The following is a 19,399-nucleotide window of genomic DNA, read 5'->3' as shown; positions in this document are numbered from 1 at the left end:
GGAATTGTGGTACATATATACAATGGAATATTGTTCAACCATAAAAAGAAGAAAATTCTGCCATTTGCAAAATGGATGAACTTGGAAGGCATCATGCTAGGTGAAATAAACCAGACACAGAAAGACAAATACTGCGTGATCTCACTTAGAATCTTAAAAAGCCAAACTCTTAGAAACAGAGAGTAGAATAGTGGTTGCTAGGCCCTGGGGATGGGGAACATGGGGAGGTTTTGATCAAAGGGTATAAAGTTTCATTTATAAAATGAATGAGTTCTGGGGATCTAATGTACAGCATGGGTGGAGATAGATGTGTTAATTAATGTGATTGTGGTAATCATTACATAATGTATATGCATATCAAGTCATCACATTATACACTTTGGATATATTCAATCTTTATTTGATGGTTAAATATTTTAATTTTTTTTAGTGAATTTCCCAGCCCTTGATCCCAATTTCATGGCAGCAGAGCTTTTTTTCTAACTCTTGGTGCCCCTAAGAGGGTTGATAGCTTAGATTGTTTTCTCCAAAAAGCACCATGCTTACATTTGTTTTGAACATTGTGAGTATTCAAACTCTGTATTAATTCAAATGGACTTATTTGCTGTTTTAGGTCTGAATCGTTTGCTTACCAATGGCTCCTATGAAGCTGCATTTCCCCTGCATGAGGTATTGTGCTGTCTTTAATCCTTATCTTTCTTTCAATTGTTTGTTACTAAAATCAGCTTCTAGAGATAGTCAGTAATTGAATTTGTTGACATTTGTTCAGAATGAATTTAATTTATTCAATGGGTAATTAGTGAGGGTCTACTTCAATTGTTATATCTCTTCCTCAGCATAGATTTATTTCTATATATCTTTTTATGTAATTGTGAAAATACTTAAATCAATAGTCATTCAGCATGAATTCATAGGAATGGCTTAGAGACTTTAAGTCATAAAATTAAAAAGGCATTGAAAATTTGCATGAGGCACCAAATCCACAAGAAGAATGTTCTTGAAATATATAGTCTTTGCAACAAATAAATGTATAGCTATTCCTTAAAAATTGTGGTATATATGTACCACAATTCCTTTGTTGTACTCATCATTGCTCACCTAAGATGTATAAATACTGTGACTCTATTTCCTACATAGTCTCCATCATATAAATTACTTTCACAAGTGTAACTGATTACCCCAGCTCTACTTTCCGCAGTAGATCCTGAATTATTTAATCCAGAATTCCCCTACACCTGGGTTTTTAGGAACATAATCCCTCATGATTTTTGAGAGATTATTGTCATTTTCATGGTGTTGCACCCCTACTGTGGTCACTCTATGACACAGAGAATACAAAGATAAAAGTCATAGCCTCTGTCCTCTGGGACCTCACAAAGTAGCCAATGTGCAGCAACTGTTAGCTGATGTTCAGTACAGCCTTCTGTTGGAAAAATGGTAATAATTTGTCAATAGACTTTGGAAGACAGTTCCAACTCTCTGTAAATGGCAAGTCTTTCCAAAACATACTTTTTTTTTGGCTTACAGTGGTACTTTTCTTAATTTTAAACACCAAGAGGGTACAAAAGATGAAGTAGAATATTCAGAACCTTATTTATTAAGAAAACCAGAAGCTGCCATCTGAAACCCTGTTTAGACTGCCAGGAAACATGTTTGGAATGCTCCATTTACTATGACAGAAGCAAACATTTTGACACAAAGGTTTGCTAGAGCCATACGCAGGTGTTTCTGAACTCTAAAGACATACTGTTCCCCAAAACATCATGTGGCTTCATCATGTCATTATTAGTTGGCATTGCCCAGAAAAAGGGTTTTGTGAGAACTGCATCCTCCCTGCTCGCAGCCCAGCTCATGGTACGGGCAGTGTTTGAGAGATGGTAAGTGGCAGAAGTGTCTGTGCAGGGCGGTGGGTGGGTGGGCATGGGGGTGTCTGAGAAGATGCAACTACAAAGCCCCACAGAGTGACTCATGCCTTTCACAATGACTTTCCTATCTCAGTAAAGCCCTGTATTCTATGAGAAGAGAAGTTCCAAATTGGTAATAGCAGCAGCAATCATTGCATCATTGCTTTTCTGACTTTTTACTCTCAGTTTAACTTGATTATATTATTTAACCTCAGAGGCAAAAAGGCAGAAGGTCAGATATTGCTGCCCTTTTTTCACGTTAAGGATTTAGATAGAGGTTTAGAGAAAGGTGAAACCTCCTTAAGTCACACAATGAGTTGGTGGTTGATCTGAGACTCACCTGAGTTTCTTTACTCCCAGCCCTGTGTTCTTTCCATTAAGAAAGGTCTTCTTATCAGGCATGGTGGCGCAGGCCTGTAACCCCAGCACTTTGAGAGGCCAAGGTGGAAGTGTTGCTTGAGTCCAGGAGTTCGAGACCAGCCTGGGCAACATAGTAAGACATTGTCTCTACCAAAAATAAATAAATAAATAAGAAAAGGCTTCTCCACTTAATGTGAATAATTAGCTTGCCTCCAGAAAGTACCTTTTCTCTTTGTGAAACTATCATTGCCACAAACTAACCTCAGAAAAACATGCACCTCTCTGGCCCTTTGTCTCCTCACTTCTTCAATGAGGAGATTGAATTAAATTTAAATTACAAGAATTCTGAAGTGACTTCCAGCTTTTACATTCTAGAATTTTCTTGTTGATAACATTGTGACAAGGTTACAACTATGGCTGTTTACCAACTATCCTATCTTGAAAGAAGTGGGAAGAGAGGCCAGGCACAGTGGCTCACACCTGTAATGCTAGCACTTTGGGAGGCTGAGCGGGGGCAGATCACTTGAGTCTAGGAATTCGAGACTAGCCTGGGCAATATGGCAAAACCCCATCTCTACAAAAAATACAAAAGTTAGCCATGCATGGTGGCACATGCCTATAGTCCCAGCTACTCGGGAGGCTGAGGTGGGAGGATCGCTTGAGCCTGGGAGCTGGAGGTTGCAGTGAGTTGAGATTGCGCCACTGCACTCCAGCCTGGGCAACAGAGTGAAACACAGTCTCAAAAAAAAAAAAAAAAAAAAGAAGTAGGGAAGAGAACTAATAAGTCTTGGGCATGGCCCCTGGGCCAGACACTTTATTCATTCAAACCACATAAGAAACCAAATGGGACAAATACTATTAATTCCACTATGGATTAGAAAACCAAAGCTCAGAGCATTTAGGGAACTTGTCCAGGATCTTCTAGCTGAAAAGTAGCAGAACTGAATTTGAACTCAGTTCAAACCTTCCTGATTATAGCAAGCACATGCATTTTACTAGATATCAGCAGCAGCAAGACAATGTCCAGAACAACTCATCAAACTGCCTGCCCTTTAATAGAGAGGATTCATTTCTTTCTCATACCACTCCTATCACAACACCTGCTGTAAGACACTTATGTTACCATCAGCATTTCCTTGTGAGTTTTGTGAGTACTACCTCACTGGCGTGGTGTTTTTATCCCAGGGAAGTTATAGAAGTAAAAACTCCATTCGAACCCATGGAGCAGAAAACCACCGACATCTACTCTATGAGTGCTGGGCCTCCTGGGGCGTGTGGTATAAATACCAACCTTTGGATCTTGTAAGGTGAGTTTTTAATCAGCTGCAAATATAAAGCTTGCACAGAATGATTAGGGCAGACTGTCAGCTGGGACAAGCTCTCAATGAAGCAAAAAGAGCCTGAAGTGTACAGCTCTCACTCATATCTGGCTTCTTCACAAGGGGGAAACTCATCTGAGGACATCAGCTGTTCTTGGTAAACCTACCATCCCTCTGATGAGGATGGAATTTCCCCCAAAAAGAGTCTTAGAAAGGGGCCCAGGAACGGGCATGTGAGATCAGCCAGGCCTGTCACAAGACTTCATAAGAAGCGAGTCCATGTGAGTCTTATTGACAAACCATCTTGTACAAAGGTAACACTGCTTACATATATTACTGACAAAGTAAAATATTTATTACTGTTAGCAAATAGGGCATATGGAGTACTGTCATTCCAATACATTTCAGGCTTAGTTTTCATTTAAAACTAATAACCTTTAAAGATTGTTTTAATCTGCAGGTCAAAAAGTTTATCAGCTTTTAACCTATGATAACTGTGACGTGGAAATGTATGTTTTTTTTATTATTATACTTTAAGTTCTGGGTTACATGTGCAGAACATGCAGTTTTGTTACATAGGTATACATGTGCCATGGTGGTTTGCTGCACCCATCAACCCGTCACCTACTTTAGGTATTTCTCCTAATGTTATCCCTCCCCTAGCCCCCCATCCCCCATAGGCCCTGGTGTGTGATGTTCCCCTCCCTGTGTCCACGTGTTGTCATTGTTCAGCTCCCACTTATGAGTGAGAACATGTGGTGTTTTGTTTTCTGATCTTATGATAGTTTGCTGAGAATGATGGTTTCCAGCTTCATCCATGTCCCTGCAAAGGACATGAACTCATCCTTTTTTATGGCTGCATAGTATTCCATGGTGTATATGTGTGTAAATATATATATATTTTTTTAGCCATCTATATCTGCCCAACCTTCTGCCTTGGCAACATTATTCTCTGACACCTCATTATTTATTTAGAGGTTATTAAGATTGGGTAATAACAACCCACACTTCCTGGATTCCTTATTAAAGAGAAAGTCATGTCTCATTTCCTAGACTAGCTAGATGTGTTGTTTCACTTAAATACCAGGGCCATAAAAAACAAAAATGAGCCCAGAGGGGAGGACAAACAAAAGACAATGCACTTTATATTTGAGCCCTTATCACCAAGTGTTCCAAGGGCATTGATGAATTGTGATCCATTCCTTGTATTGGTAACAAATAATCCAGATAATCTGAGAGAATGGAAAATATTTTCTGAGATAAGATCATTTTCCTTTGGTCACACTCAATGTATGATAAACAGTGGGGGGAAAAACAAAAGTAAATTCTCTTCCCAGCCTCAGTGCCATGTTACAGGATTACATTGATCAGAAATCACAGATAATTGCTGTAAGCAACACATTTCCCATTCATGACAGTGTTTTGATTAAGATTTTGCAGTTTTGGTTAGTCAATGCTTATTAATTAACTGTCTATTGTGTTTCTAGTACTGTGCTAAGTACTATTGGCAAAGCCAAACAGACGCCAAATGGTCTCTGGCTCTGAAAAACTCAGTTTTCCTTAGCAATACAGGCCCCGCATACTTGAAACATCGAGAAAAGAAAATACAAGGCCATGCATAATAAGGTAAAATGTGTGACAGAGGCCATAAGTTTTACAGGAATTCAGAAAAATGGAAAGAACGGATGTGGCAGCACCCCTGTGGAAGTCTCTGGAGAGCTGAGCCCTGAAGAATGGTGGCATTTGTGTTGGGCAAATAAAGGGGGATGAAAAGCACAACCAAGCCTTGAGTAGAATGAAGTTGTGAAGCATCTAGGGAATGTCATCTCTTAAACAGTTCCCATCCTGTAGGTTTTACTTCCTCCGTATCTCTCGAATTGGGCCCCACCTCAGCATCTCCACTGCCTTCACTTGTTACCTGGACTATGACAGTTGTGTGCCTAGTCGCTCTCCCTTTGCCCACTCTGGCCCCTTCCAGTCCATTCTGTCTTCTCAGAATAAGCTTGTATACAACCATGTTATTTTATGGAAGGGCTAATTCTAGTTCTGATATAGAGTAGTTGTAGAAGAAATGTAAGCCCGGATCCTAGATTTGATTGGATGTTCTATTATCTTGGCTTACCTTGCTTGCAGTTTACCAGTAAGGCCACTACAAAGTAAAATGACTATACGAAGTTTCATGATGCTTAACTTTACACACTGCACTGTAATTTGCAAGGCCGTTGTGTCTTTAACAGGCGGTACTTTGGAGAGAAGATTGGGTTATATTTTGCCTGGTTGGGCTGGTACACCGGCATGCTCTTCCCAGCTGCCTTCATTGGATTGTTTGTCTTTTTGTATGGCGTCACCACTCTGGATCACAGCCAAGTCAGGTACGGGGAGCTCTTGGATGAGCTTGCCTTTGTTTAGTACTCGGAGGTGGCTGTTTGCACTTTGCGGGTATTCACAGATTGTGGAGACATTTAGCGTTTCACTCAAACTTCCTACCCTCTCATGGAAAAACTCAAAGTTTCAGTCCACTAGGACCTCTCCATCCATTGTCCTTGCTGCCATGGTCTTCAGATACCATGCAAGTAAAAGTTACCTTTTCAGACATACAAGCTACTATATATCCACAGAACAAGCCACTTTCATTCACTGGCTATAAGTGCTCTCTTTTTTTTACTTTTTCACTTTTTCTCTGAGCTGATACTGCAAAATAGCGAACTAACAATTCTCTCTTACGAATTCTGTGTTTTTACAACTTGAGCCAGAAAGACATCTCACCAGCTTGCTAGTACCTTGGGAGTGGTTCAGCGTTGATCATCATTATCTTGGTTGTCTCACCAGAATATAGGTCAAGGTACTCACAGAGATCTTGTTGCAAGGCTGGACAATGATCTTAAATTGTAAATGTGCCTTTTAAATGTGATTGCAAAAATAAAAGTGAGTGATTAAGCCTCCCACCTATGAAAACATTTTACTTTCTGGTGAAATTGTTAATGTGTTAGTTAAATATAGTTTTCCCCCAGGATAGGGCTAGAATCTCTAGTCATTTATGTTTTGTTTTCCATATTAGTTTTAACTTATCATACATATAGAGATCAAGATAAATATCTTTATATATCTTCTTACTCCCTTAATTCAGTATGAAATTGCTTCAGACCTTTGAAAAGTGAAGGACATTTCTATAATTTGGGATATGACAATCAATGTTTGGCTTCATGTATTTTCCTGAGTTTAACTTATTAATACATAAAGATAAGGAACAGCCTCATAAGTAGGTTTACCAAATTATTTAAATGTGCAAGAACTTGTTTACATTAATAGCAGATAAAGCTAAGATGCTTCTAAGGGTGAACATTTAATCTACTGGATCTTATTTACTGGTTGAACATTCTGGTGAAGTTAGAAAAAAATGTTCCATGTCATCAAAAAGCAGTCCTTTCTGTTCTCTTTTCCAGTAAAGAAGTCTGCCAAGCTACAGATATCATCATGTGTCCTGTGTGTGATAAATACTGTCCATTCATGCGGCTGTCAGACAGCTGTGTATATGCCAAGGTAATTTCAAACTGTAGCATTTTAGGTGAATTGAATTTAACACACGCCTTCCTGAGGGATGGTGGGTAACTCTATTCTGTCATTTCCAGTCTTTGATTTTCAAGTGAATGTTGTGGGATAGACTTATCTCCATCATTCAGTATTCTAATTCAGATATCTTTGTTAAATGTCCATGTATTTGGAAGGCATGGCTCTAGACATCGTCCATGGAGCTGCAGCATGGCACAGTGTGAGGAGCACAGTGCTGGAGTCAGAGAAAGTTAGGTCCAAATTTTGACTCTGCTCTTTACCATTTCTCTGTCTGGGAACTAGATGTTTAACTTCTTTGAGTCTCAGTTTTCTCATCTGCAAAATGGAGATCATGATGCTTGTTTCACATGGAGTTAAGGTATATACTGAGCATAGTGCTTGGTAAATAGACCTCAGTAAATGACAGCTATCATCATTTGCCTCCTCTTCATCATTATTGTCAAAATGACCTCCATTTAAGGCTAGCTCAGCCACTTACCTCTTTAGCCCTGAAATGTGCCCCCTTTCTAAGAAAGTCTTCTTTCATAGAAAGAAGCTCAGTCTTCTGAGCTTTCTTGTCTCTAAAATGCAAGAAATATGTGTCCTCTCTGTCATACCCTGTTGGCATGACACGAGGACTAAAGAAAATATATGTGAAAGTGCTTTGAGAAAAAAAATACATGGCACCACTATTTCTATTATGTGTTATTGCACATCTTTCTTGTGATATGCCTTACTTTATTTCTTAGACACGTTCCTCACATTCCTAGAGTTTTTTGATACTTAGGTGGTGGTGTCCCTAACACAAAACAATAGCTGAAGTTTGGGTTTGTGAAGACTTTTCCAAGAGCCACTGCTTTTTGGCTTGCCCAGATTCAGATATAAATGGCCTTGGCAGATTTTATCCAGCTTTTGTAATCACTGAAGCCTGGATCTCTCTAATTACTCTCTTGGCATTGCAGAGTTTTGTTCATTTTAAATGAGAGAACATTTGATAGGCAACCCAGGATCCCGCCTATCTATAATGTCTTTAGTACTGCAGGTGGCCAGTCTGTGTGGGAGGAGCTGCAGCAGTGAGCTGTGGTTTTAGAAAGATTTGAGCTCTTATGTTGCAAGGGACAAAAAAAGCACAAAATGCTCTCCCTATCTTTAGGAAACACTCAGATAGACCTGAGTAGATGAGGATAAATTTAACAGGGTGACTTTAGGACATAGAGATTTGGTGAGGATCAAGAGCTTTGTCAGTAATATAATTTTGTTTAAAGGTCAGATATAAGCCTGAATGACTCAGGTTTTAAAATTCTGCTTCTGGGGAACCCCAAAAGCAGAAGCCTAGTTTTTTTTTTTTAATGTGGAAAGATATGCTTGAGTAAAATTCTCTTTTTAGGAGATCCTTAATAATTCTTTTAAAGAATCATGATGAATAGTTTATGAGTGCTCAGATTTTATAGGGCCTTATTTTGGCAGTTATCCTCCCTAACTTAAGACCTAGAACAATAATAATTATAATGGTTACAGCTATAATAATAGCTAGACAATCTACATTGATTATTTCTAATTCTCATAGCAACTTCAAGATAAGTGTTGTTATTTCCATTTTATTCAGAGACTCAAATTACGCATGCATGGTCATGCAGCAATAAGTAGCTGGGCCTTGGTTTATTGCACTCCAAAACATGCCTTCTTTACCACTGTGCCCTACTGAGCCACAAGATGTTTAGATTCTGAATTTAACATTTGGCCTTGCCTAGAAACTTAGTAAAATGAAAGATAAAAAGCCTTAGAATGACAGAATTGGAGTTATACAGGGTTTCCTTTAGAAATATTTATTACAGATGTCAGAGTGATTTCATGGGACTGTGGATACACAGAAATATTAGATCAGATTGGAGCTAGGATCTAGTCCAATCAGTGGCTGTTCTGCTGATAGGGATGCTGTATCCTTGACTCTTGTGTTTGCAAGAATCAGAAACCCAACTCCAACTGGCTTAGGCAGAAAGTGATGTAATGGTACATTTTGCCAGAACAGATACTGGGGTAGCTCACACTGTGGGATCATGTGGGCCTCACAGCCTGGAACTGGTCCTTCAGGGACCCCGGTGTCCCTGCCCACATGATCATTCTGTAGACTAGTTCTCTGTACAGCAGAAAAGACGGCTACCAGCTGCCTTGGCTCCAGGCTTACGTCTTCCTTCCTTTGTCTCCTTAAGTGGATTTTTGTGCTTATTTTAAACTCCTGGTCTGCTGCTACACTATGTCTATGGGAATCTTCTTTGGAGGGGAGGGGTTGTTGTCTTCCCCATATATTTTATTATTTTGGCCTTTGGGTACTTGTCCTCTGGAGGCATCAGCCACTTTGAGTAAAGGTCAGAGGCCAAGGCCAAGTTTGTCAGTCCTGGTGAGTTACAGAAAGGACAGCGTGCCCCAGGCACGACTGTGTGCTACCACTCTATCAGAGGACTTTTCTGGTCAGTTTCATTTTTAAACCTGCTTAGAACAAAGCAGAATTGGGCACTTTCCCTTGATTGTAATCTGCCAATGCTGAGGTTTAAGAGGAGGTAGACTATGGAGTGAATGCCCTGGGGCAGCTATCCAGGTAGCACCTGCTTTTCACCCATGTCTAACTGAGCAGGACTTTGAGAATTCCCTGATATTGCTCCAGGAACACCAGCACCTGTGGTGTGGCCTGCTTAGCTGATTTCTGAGGGAGGGGAAACTAATTGTCCAATGGCCATTTAAGGGAGAGAGGCTAGAGTAGAGCTTATGTATTTCTCTAACCTGTGCTCTCACTCTACCTGGTATCTACAACCTACCTCTCCCCACACACCACCACCATCACACACATACCAGTTCAAGATAACCTCCCATCTCCCCTGAGGTTTCTCAGGGTCTTTGTTTTTTGTTTTTGTGTTTTGTTAGTTCCTGGAGTCTACTACCTTGCTTCTCCAGGACTGATTTTGGCAGAAGATGCCATCAGCTTAAGCTAACTGACCATCTCGTTAGGAACCAGAGCCCCTATAACCTTACCCCTCCTTATTCACATATTGTCAAATTGATAACTGCAGCAGAAAGCTGTCTGTCTCCAAATGTTTGTGTATGAGCCCCGGGGCAGTACCCTGATAGCTTCTATTTTGAGCCATGTGTCCCTTGGGACCAGCAGGAGTTACCTGGAGAAAGGAGAATGGAAGACAGATGATCTGGGTAGCCAAAAGCAATGATAACTGCAGTCCATTTCCAGAATGGACACTGATGGTGCAAGCTACACTTTCTAGCAACTCTCAGTAAATACTCTGATAGAGGCTAGGCGTGGTGGCTCACGCCTGTAATCCCAGCACTTTGGGAGGCCGAGGCAGGCGGATCACCTGAGGTCAGGAGTTTGAGACCAGCCTGGCCAACATGGTAAAACCCTGTCTCTACAAAAATCCAAAACTTAACTGGGCATGATGGCGGGTGCCTGTAATCGCAGCTACTTGGGAGGCTGAGACAGGAAAATTGCTTGAGCCCAGGAGGCGGAGGTTGCAGTGAACCAAGATTGTGCCATTGCACTCCAGCCTGGGTGACAGAGTGAGAATCCATCTCAAAAACAAACAAACAAACAACAACAACAACAAACTCTGATAGAGAGCACAGTCCAATCAAATACCACTAGAACCTTCAAGCTTGGTTTGATACTGAGTGCCCAATATACAGCTTAACATTCCCTCTGGCATATGAAATAGATAAGCTTCAGACATTTGTCTCACAGTAGATATTTGAGTGCTGCCCATCTCTCCTCTATTCAAAGAAAGAGAAACTTCTGGAATAATCTGAAATACTTCACATTCTGATATAACATGAAAAACCTGTTTATATTTGGTGCATTCTCGAAGGGACAATAAAGTGTACTTTATAGGTAGCTATAAAGTACCCCCAAAAAAGGTTATTTTTTATGAACCGATCAGTCATCATTTCAATTTGTCACGGACATTGGTATTATTTATACTGGAGGCAGGAATGAGCTTGGCAGTTTTGCAGTAAAAATGGATATTTTTGCTTTCTTCTGTGATGTTTGCAATAGAATATATTATTCTAGCAATAAAGTATTGCTAGCTGCCTTTGTGTTATGTGCAGTAGGTAAATATAGTGATTACCCAAGGCTTTAATAAGGGTAGAGTTGGATTTGCTTAATGGTTCTGCTCTTTTTTATCAGGCTGATATCCAGAGGGCAGTCCAGAAAATGTTTGCTCAAAACTGCATAAACAAAATAGCCATGTTTTCAAAGTGAATAAATGAGGCATTAAAAACAGTGCTTGGGAAGTTGAAAACATTTAAAGCAGCACTAACGATACCTTCCTGGTCCTAAATATAACTATATCCATACACATATGTACGTGTGTAAGAGTTTTGTTGTGCACAAAAGGGAATTCTTAGTAGCACTATTGGGGCTGCTGATAAATGTTCAACTAGATGATAACCACATAAAGAGAACAAATTGTATCCTCTATATATGAACTACCTTGCAATTAGAGGAAGACTTTTTTTATTTATGGTTCAAAAGGAATATCCCCCCCACCCAAAACAAAGCCTGTAAAACTCATATAATCACAGCTATTTTTATGGAACTTGAAAAAATTTGAATTGGAATATCATATATGAGAAATTAGCTCAACACCGATTCTTATTATTCACAGGTAACCCACCTTTTTGACAATGGAGCCACTGTCTTCTTTGCTGTTTTCATGGCAGTCTGGGGTAAGTGTTCTATAACCATAAAACTTGAGTTTTCCTCATATGCCCTGTGATATATTCCTTTAGAATTTTCACTTTGGATGTGAAAGAAAGAAGCTTGAGTAAATGGAGTTGGCTTTCCTATTAGTAGAAAGTTGGTAAATAATTTATTGGGTTTATTTTAAACGATATTGTAGAAGAGAGACATGTCTGATTTCTCTTAAACCTTCAACAATGTCATTAGCACTCGGTTATTAGAGTAAAATTTACTTTCTGTTGGACACAGAAATAAAGCTTATGGTACAACTTAATTTAGGTCGGGGAGAACTGGAACACCATCTCAGTATATATAGGACTTTCTATTGTAAGTGGCTAACGTGTGAGTACCCACCTTTAGCTTTCTTCTAGCTCTGTACAAAATTACCCCTAAAAACAAGGCCTATTCACAGGACTGAATTGAGTTTTTTGATATCATTTCAAGCTAACAGCCCCGTCACACAAGGTGTGATGAAAACAGTCAAATGTTTGGAAGCAACAGGACTTGATTGAAATCTCAACTCCCTTTACACACTAGGCTGTGTGATTTTTGGCAAGTTATTTAACCTACCTCTTTTTAAAATGGGTTAACTAATATGTAATAGTCAAATAATTATAAAGCTTCAACTTAATGGTATAGAAAAACATCTCACAAATTCATGGAAAGCAGTTAATGGCAGTTAACCTTTGAAAAGGAAGATTCATGGAAGAGTAAGTGAACACGATGAGAGACAAGCTTTATGCTATATATTTTTAGTCTGGTTTGAATTTTTTACAATTATACTTTTCTCCCGTAACTTTAATTGCCAAAATCTCAATTTTGATCTAACAAAATTCTACTAACTTTAGACTTAGGCTCATCTTGTTCATTATGTCTGCTATGAATATTGGAATCTTCCCCATCTTTCAGGCCCCAGCTGAAATGTCATCTGCTCCAGCCAAAAGATGTCTTTCTCCTTTGAATTTCCGTGGCATTTTGTTCTTAGGGCACTTAAAATTATTTTCACACATAATTTCTCTTGCCTAGTAGATTTATGGTCCTCGAGGGCCATTATGATCATCAGAGATCTCATACTTTTTTTTTTTTTTTAGATAGATGAAATCAGTAAGTTTCTGTTGGATGGATGGGTGGGTTGATGGATAGATAGGTGGATGGATAGATGGATGGATGGATGGATGGACAGATGGATGGAAGGATGGATGGAAGGAAAGAAGGAAAAAGAGAAGAAGAAAGAGAAAGAAATTACCAAAAGTATTTATTTATGATACAGTGAATGTATTTAAGAGGTCTTTTTTGATAAGTGGAAATAAAACCTTGTTCACTTGAGGAAGCTTGTTCTTGATATATTGTGTCTTTTGTACCTAGAGACTGTCAAAGGAAAATTGTCCCACCCATCACAGCTCTGTTGAAGGGACATGTTTTGAACCCCATGACTCCAGTCCCTCTCAGCCAGTAAGCATTTGAACCAAGATCAGTCAAACCACAGGTTGGGGAGTGGCCTGGGAAAAGGCCTGAGGTTCTGCCCAGACAAGGACTGGTAGGGCCACCCAGATTCTTATTTTCCAGAATGTGGACTAGGAAATGTAAAGGGAAATAGGGAGTTAGCAGCAGGAACTGACACTGAAAAATACAGAGGGCAGGAGGGAGGGAGAAAGAGAAAGACCAAATTGACCACTGGGTAAAAGTAGGGACCAGGAGGAATTAGGAGGCTGAAGTTATGAGAATCAGAACCTAGAAATAGGTAGAAGCAAAGAACTAGTGGAAAAATTAGAGGGCGAAAAAGCCAACTGGGAGAAAATGCAAGACAATCCCCCAGAGAGGAGCAAAGAGAGAGTATAGCCAAGTCATGTTATTAGTGGAGTGTCAGGATGAAGACCCAGACTCTCTTGTGGCTGAGGCCTCTCTCAAGCTTTGGGCTTCCATATTCCTGTCTCTAAATAGGCCATGTCTTTTTTCCTGTAGGATTCCTGCCTCCCTTGGTGGACCTTGTGAAAAGCTTTCACTGTTCATGCTACCCTTAATGCATCCTTGTCTCTTGCAAAAAAACTAACCCTAACAGAATTTTGATTACGGGAATGAGCTCTCAGATAAAGAATGCGTATCTAGTTTTACTAGAATCTATTAGTATCATACACCATGATTAGGATAAGCCATATAATGCTTAAGCTTTGCCATGGTCACAAATGAGGGGACTTTGGAAGTGTATTCATTTCCTAAACCAGTATTGTAAATACTAAATGTATTCTGTAAACCTAAATGTATATAGTATTCTGTAAACCTAAATACTAAATGTATATTGTAAACCTAAATGTATTCATTTCCTAAACTTTTCAGGTCATAGCACACATAAAGATGAAAATATTTACACAGCATGCTGCTATACATGGAGGAGCCGCCTCATGGCCATGCATAGGGCTGTCCCAAACACCCTAGCCTCAGAAGCCAAAAGGGTTGAAAGGGGCATTATTATTATTCCTGGCATAGTCATTTGGAAGCTCTGTCTTGGGCTGCTGATTTACTGTGTAATGAGTTAATGCTTCTCTATAAACAGTGGTATCCTGGTGGTATCCTGGAAGAATTAAAACACAAAACTTCCTTACCCACTTCAATATTTCACCAATTTCAAATACACTTTGAATTAAATAATGGTTTCTTCTCACAGTTTACCTCCTGAGACTACATAGAAGTAAATTTTGGTATGATGACATTTGTTCATAAGGCAGAGGTTATTACTCTTCCCCACTACCTCCATTATAAAATGGATTGCATGCCCTCTTTGCAAGTTGTGTTTTATGTTATGGATGACAAGCAGGTTTTGTTTTATCCCCTTGCCAACCTCAGCTGATTGGTGCTGGCTGCCTGGAGCATGGAGTTGAGAAGTTTCTGAGGTTGAAAGTGGGTGGATTGTAGATTTAACAGCCCTTGTGCTTTGGAGTATACTTTGTAAGACTCTGATGGATGTTCTGTAATAAAATTTGGGCACAAAGGAACACTTTAGGGCCATTCCAGGCAAGACATGCCTGGAATAATTCACCCTCTAAATTCCTTTGTCTTAGATGACAACTTATTGCTTAAATCCCATATTATTCCCAGAAATGTGCTAGTTTGAGAAAAAGAATGAGTTGCCCCAAGTGTTTCTTTGTAGATAGAGATAATGCCTTTTGCAGAAATCTGAAAGAGTCAACAATATTAACAGTTATATTAATAGCATTCATTTCTGAGGGATTACTGTGTACTAAATACAGTCCTAAGCATTGCCCATGTATCATCTCATTTAATCTCTCCAGCAAACTTTTAAAAAGGTACCGTTCTTATCCTCACATGACAGATAAGGAAACTGCAGCAGTAGCTAGAAAGTGGCAAAGCCAAGAGTTAAACTGGGCGGTCTGAGCTCCTCTGCTCTACTGCTAGAATCAGTTATTGTTTGTTACCATTTCCTTCTGTTTTAGAGAACTGAACCTTAAAATAAAGGACTGCTATGCCTGTCCTGAGCCTTATTTATCCTGCTTTGAGACAGTGATGTTCTATAAAAATGTGTCAGTTCTAATGGAGCTCAGTTTAATGGTCTCAGGATCATCTCTTATGATTGACAAATTACAGCATTAAAGAAAACAAATGCACTCTATTTTCAGGAAATTGCTAGATATGGAGCTGATGAGAACAGATATAAGTGGTTTACAAGACTTCTGAAGGGCTGGGCTTGACGTGTTCATTTTGTTGCCTTTGCTTTGTGTGTTCACCAGAAAAAAATAATAAGACTCCATCTGTAACCAGTTTGTAGCAACTGGGAGGGCCTTGGCATTGGGTTAGGAATCCTGACAGAACTCTACTACCTTTGTTCAGGTCACATCTGTGCGAGTGTAGAGCTCCCTGGGGATCCCCGAGGTATGCTGTGAGCCTAGGTCTGGGCTGGAATTACAGTGTGGCCCATTCCTCAGTGCTCGTTTTTGTTCAGAAAGGTCCAAGGGGCAGAATGATTATGGACAAAATAACTCCTCTCCTGAGGAAAAAAAATGAGTCATTAGGGAACTGGATGTTGGCAGAGACCTGTCGGGGAAGCAGATTATTTCCCTCTGTTCTGTTTCTGGTTTGGTTTGTTTTTTCTTTCTCTCTCCCCCTTGTTTTTCATTTTTTACTTTTAGGATTGCCAAAAGTTAAGTTGTCCCCAGTAAACACACAAAGCAAGATCCACAAAGCTCTTTAATAAAAATGACAAGATGGTAATTATTTAGTGCGATCCTGTTAGTAATTGGAGAATGAAGTATGTCTCATTTAAAAAAATAAATTTTGCAAGAATCAGCCTTTTGTTTCTAGATATTTATGCTAACTTTATATTTTATAGTCTTATCTACATGTTCAACAAACAAATGGTAATTGTATGTTGAAAAAGGTACACATTTACTAAAGGCCTACCATGTTTGTATGCACATTCACATAGGATAGCTCATCAATTTCTCATCACCCACGAGAAAAAAATTACTAACCTTATTTTATAGATGAGGATACTGAGGCTCAGAGAGGTTATGCAACTTGCCCAGGATTCCAGTAGCTGATAAGGTGTGGAGCCTAAACTTTAAACCAGATCTGGTCTGTTTCACTCCAGAGTCATTCCAAAGTGTGTCCACCATGTTGTGCATCTTCTGTGAAGTGTGTGAATTAAGATCTCATTAACTCATACACAAAAATGAGTTAGATGTGATCTCTGCTTTCAAAAATCTCAGTATATTAAAGGAGAGTTGATAATTATAATACAGGGCAAGTCCAATTTACAACAGGACAATGAGGGTTTATGTAGTCAACTTCCTGAGGCAAAGGGAAAAGTAGAAAAGGTTCACCCAAGAAGAGATATTGGAAAGAAGTCTTAGCTTTGCCAGGCAAAGTAGTGGGATTGGAAGGAGAGGTGCAGATAACATTCTTAGGTGACAGGAGTATTTGTGAAGCTCTGAAAAGGAAGAATTGGCTGTTCAGAGTGATAGGGAAGTTGAGTGTGTATTAGTTTCCTAGGGCTGCTGTAACATAGTACTACAAACTGGGTAGCTTAAAACAATAGTTTATTGCATAACAGTTCTGGAGGCTCAGAGTCCAAAATCAAGATGTCAGTGGGAATCTGAGGGCTGTGAGGGAAGGATCTGTTCCATGCCAGTCTCCTGGATTCTGGTGATGGCTGATGGTCCTTGGCCTTCCTTGGTTTGTAGATGCATCACTCCTATCTCTGCCTCTGTCTTCACCTGGCATTTGCCCCGTGTCTCTGTCTTCACATGGCTATCTTCTTCTCAAGACACTGGTCATATTGGATTAAGGGCCCAGCCTACTCCAGTTATGACCCCATCTTAACTAATTACATGGGCACTGACTCTACTTCCAAATAAGGTCACATTGTGAGGCACTGGGACCTTTTTTGAGGGGACACAGTTCAACCCATAGCAGAGTACCTGTCGAAGGCTGAGGGCTGCTTATCACAGGCCACTTGTGCCACAAGAGAACATGGCTTCACGCTGTAAGCAACAGAAAGCCAACTGGAGTTATCATCCGGGAAGGGACATCATTAATTGTATTTGGGAAATAACTCTGGCAACAGTGCAGGGAGAGGTGAAAGTGGAGGCCAACTGGTGGCAGGCAGGCCCCTTAGAAGGCATTCTAGTGTTCAGTCAAAATATTACGCAGAACTTGGCTTCAGAAAAGATCCAATTTCCAGAATAAAAGCCACATGTGTAAAACGTTTTCCTAGCTTTAGTTATTTATAATATGCAAAATTTGTGAACAATGTAAATGTCCAACAATAGAAGAACAGTTTGGTAAATTATAAGCAGCTATTATAAATTGCTCTTTCAAAGCATGTGATAATACAAAGCTTGTATTTAAATTTTTTTAAAGTAGGGTATAGAGTATACAAGTAAAACACGATTTTGAATATATTAAATGTAAATGAAAACAGAAAGAAATGATGTCATAATATTAATGGTGGTTTGCTTTATGTGGTGGGATTGTGGGAAGATTTTTTTCAACTTTAGGTATAATTTATGTGCAATAAAATCCAGCAACTTTAAGTGAACAATTCAACAAATTAGGTCAAATATATATAGTCATGGAAGCATCACCATAATTATGATATATAACTTTTTATTTTTTATTTTTTATTTTTTTGAGATGGTGTCTTGCTCTGTCCCCCAGGCTGGAGTGCAGTGGCACGATCTCGGCTCATTGCAAGCTCTGCCTCCCGCGTTCACGCCATTCTCCTGCCTCAGCCTCTCGAGCAGCTGGGATTACAGGCACCTGCCACCATGCCCAGCTAATTTTTTTTGTATTTTTGGTAGAGACAGGGTTTCACTGTGTTAGCCAGGATGGTCCTGATCTCCTTGTGATCCGCCCGCCTCGGCCTCCCAAACTGTTGGGATTACAGGCATGAGCCACCGCGCCCGGCCTAAGAGAACATTTTTATCCTCTCAAAAGTTTCCTCATGCCTCTGCAGTCAGTCCCTTGGCAACCTGAAACCTGCTTTCTACCACTATAGTTTCAGCTGTTTTAGAATTTCATGCAAATTAAATTATTCAATATATAGCATTTTGTGTCTGGCTACTTTCACTTCAGTTAATGCTGTTGAGATTCATTTATGCTGTTGCATGTGTCAGTAGCTGGTTTCTTTTTAGTACAGAGTAGTATTCCAGAGCCTGTGTATGTCATAATTTGTTCGTCTACTTACCAGTTAATGAATATTTGTGTTCAATATGGTTTTTAACTATTATAAATAAACCTGGAAACTACTGGCTCTTCTAGTTTTTTTATTTTGTACATTTTCATAAAAGCCTTTGTATCCATTAATCTTGGATGAATAATTAAAAGTGGGATTGCTGGATCATGTGATAAGTGAATGCCTAACTTTTTAAGAAATTGTTTCCCAAAGTGGCCATATCATTTTGTAGTCAATATCAACATGATATGAGAATTCCAGGTGTTCCACATTCTCACAAACACTTGGAATTGTCAGTCTTTATAATTTGTGATTTTAGTGGGTATATGGTATTATCTCATTGCAGTTTTAATTTGCATTTCCCTAATGAGTAGCGATGTTGAACATCTTTTCATGAGCTTATTTGCAATCTGCGCATCTTACTTGGTGAAGTGTTTGCTCAGATCATTTGCCCACTTGTTATTGGGTTGTTTGTCTTATTTTTAAGTTAAAGAGTACTTTTATATATTCTGGGTAGAAATGCTTTATCATACATGTGTTTGCAAATATTTTTCCCTGTTTGAGGCTTGCATTTTTATTTTTTAATGGTGCCTTTTGAAAAACAAGAGTTTTTTCTTTTTATATAGTCTAATTTAAATTTTTTTCTGCCCTCGTTTTTTATGTTTTATTTATGAAATCTTTGCCAAACTCAAAGTTTCTAAGATTTTCGTCTATATTGTCTTCTAAAAAGCTTATCGTTTTAGCTCATACGTTTAGGTTTATGACTTATTTCAAGTTGGTTTTTGTATATGGCATAATGTAAGGGGCAGATTTATTTCTTTCCACGTAGATACCC

At 39.2% G+C, this 19,399-nt stretch overlaps 1 protein-coding gene across 6 annotated transcripts in view; it reads left to right on the top strand.

The window, feature by feature from the left end:
• The window catches only part of ANO4 (anoctamin 4), a 399,084-nt gene that overhangs the window by 307,067 nt on the left and 72,618 nt on the right, over positions 1 to 19,399 (top strand). For all 6 annotated transcript variants that reach the window (XM_058425434.1, XM_058425435.1, XM_032168899.2 and 3 more), the window contains 5 exons: positions 614 to 669; positions 3,450 to 3,571; positions 5,821 to 5,955; positions 7,027 to 7,123; positions 11,803 to 11,863. In XM_058425434.1, the coding sequence (XP_058281417.1) occupies positions 614 to 669; positions 3,450 to 3,571; positions 5,821 to 5,955; positions 7,027 to 7,123; positions 11,803 to 11,863 (471 nt within the window). The remainder of the gene's footprint in view (positions 1 to 613; positions 670 to 3,449; positions 3,572 to 5,820; positions 5,956 to 7,026; positions 7,124 to 11,802; positions 11,864 to 19,399) is intronic.

This window comes from Hylobates moloch, unplaced genomic scaffold (genome assembly GCF_009828535.3).
Source record: "Hylobates moloch isolate HMO894 unplaced genomic scaffold, HMol_V3 SCAFFOLD_12, whole genome shotgun sequence".
Taxonomy (NCBI): Eukaryota; Metazoa; Chordata; class Mammalia; order Primates; family Hylobatidae; genus Hylobates; species Hylobates moloch.
Note: the sequence above shows the minus strand (reverse complement) of the source record. Positions and strands in the feature narration are given on the sequence as shown.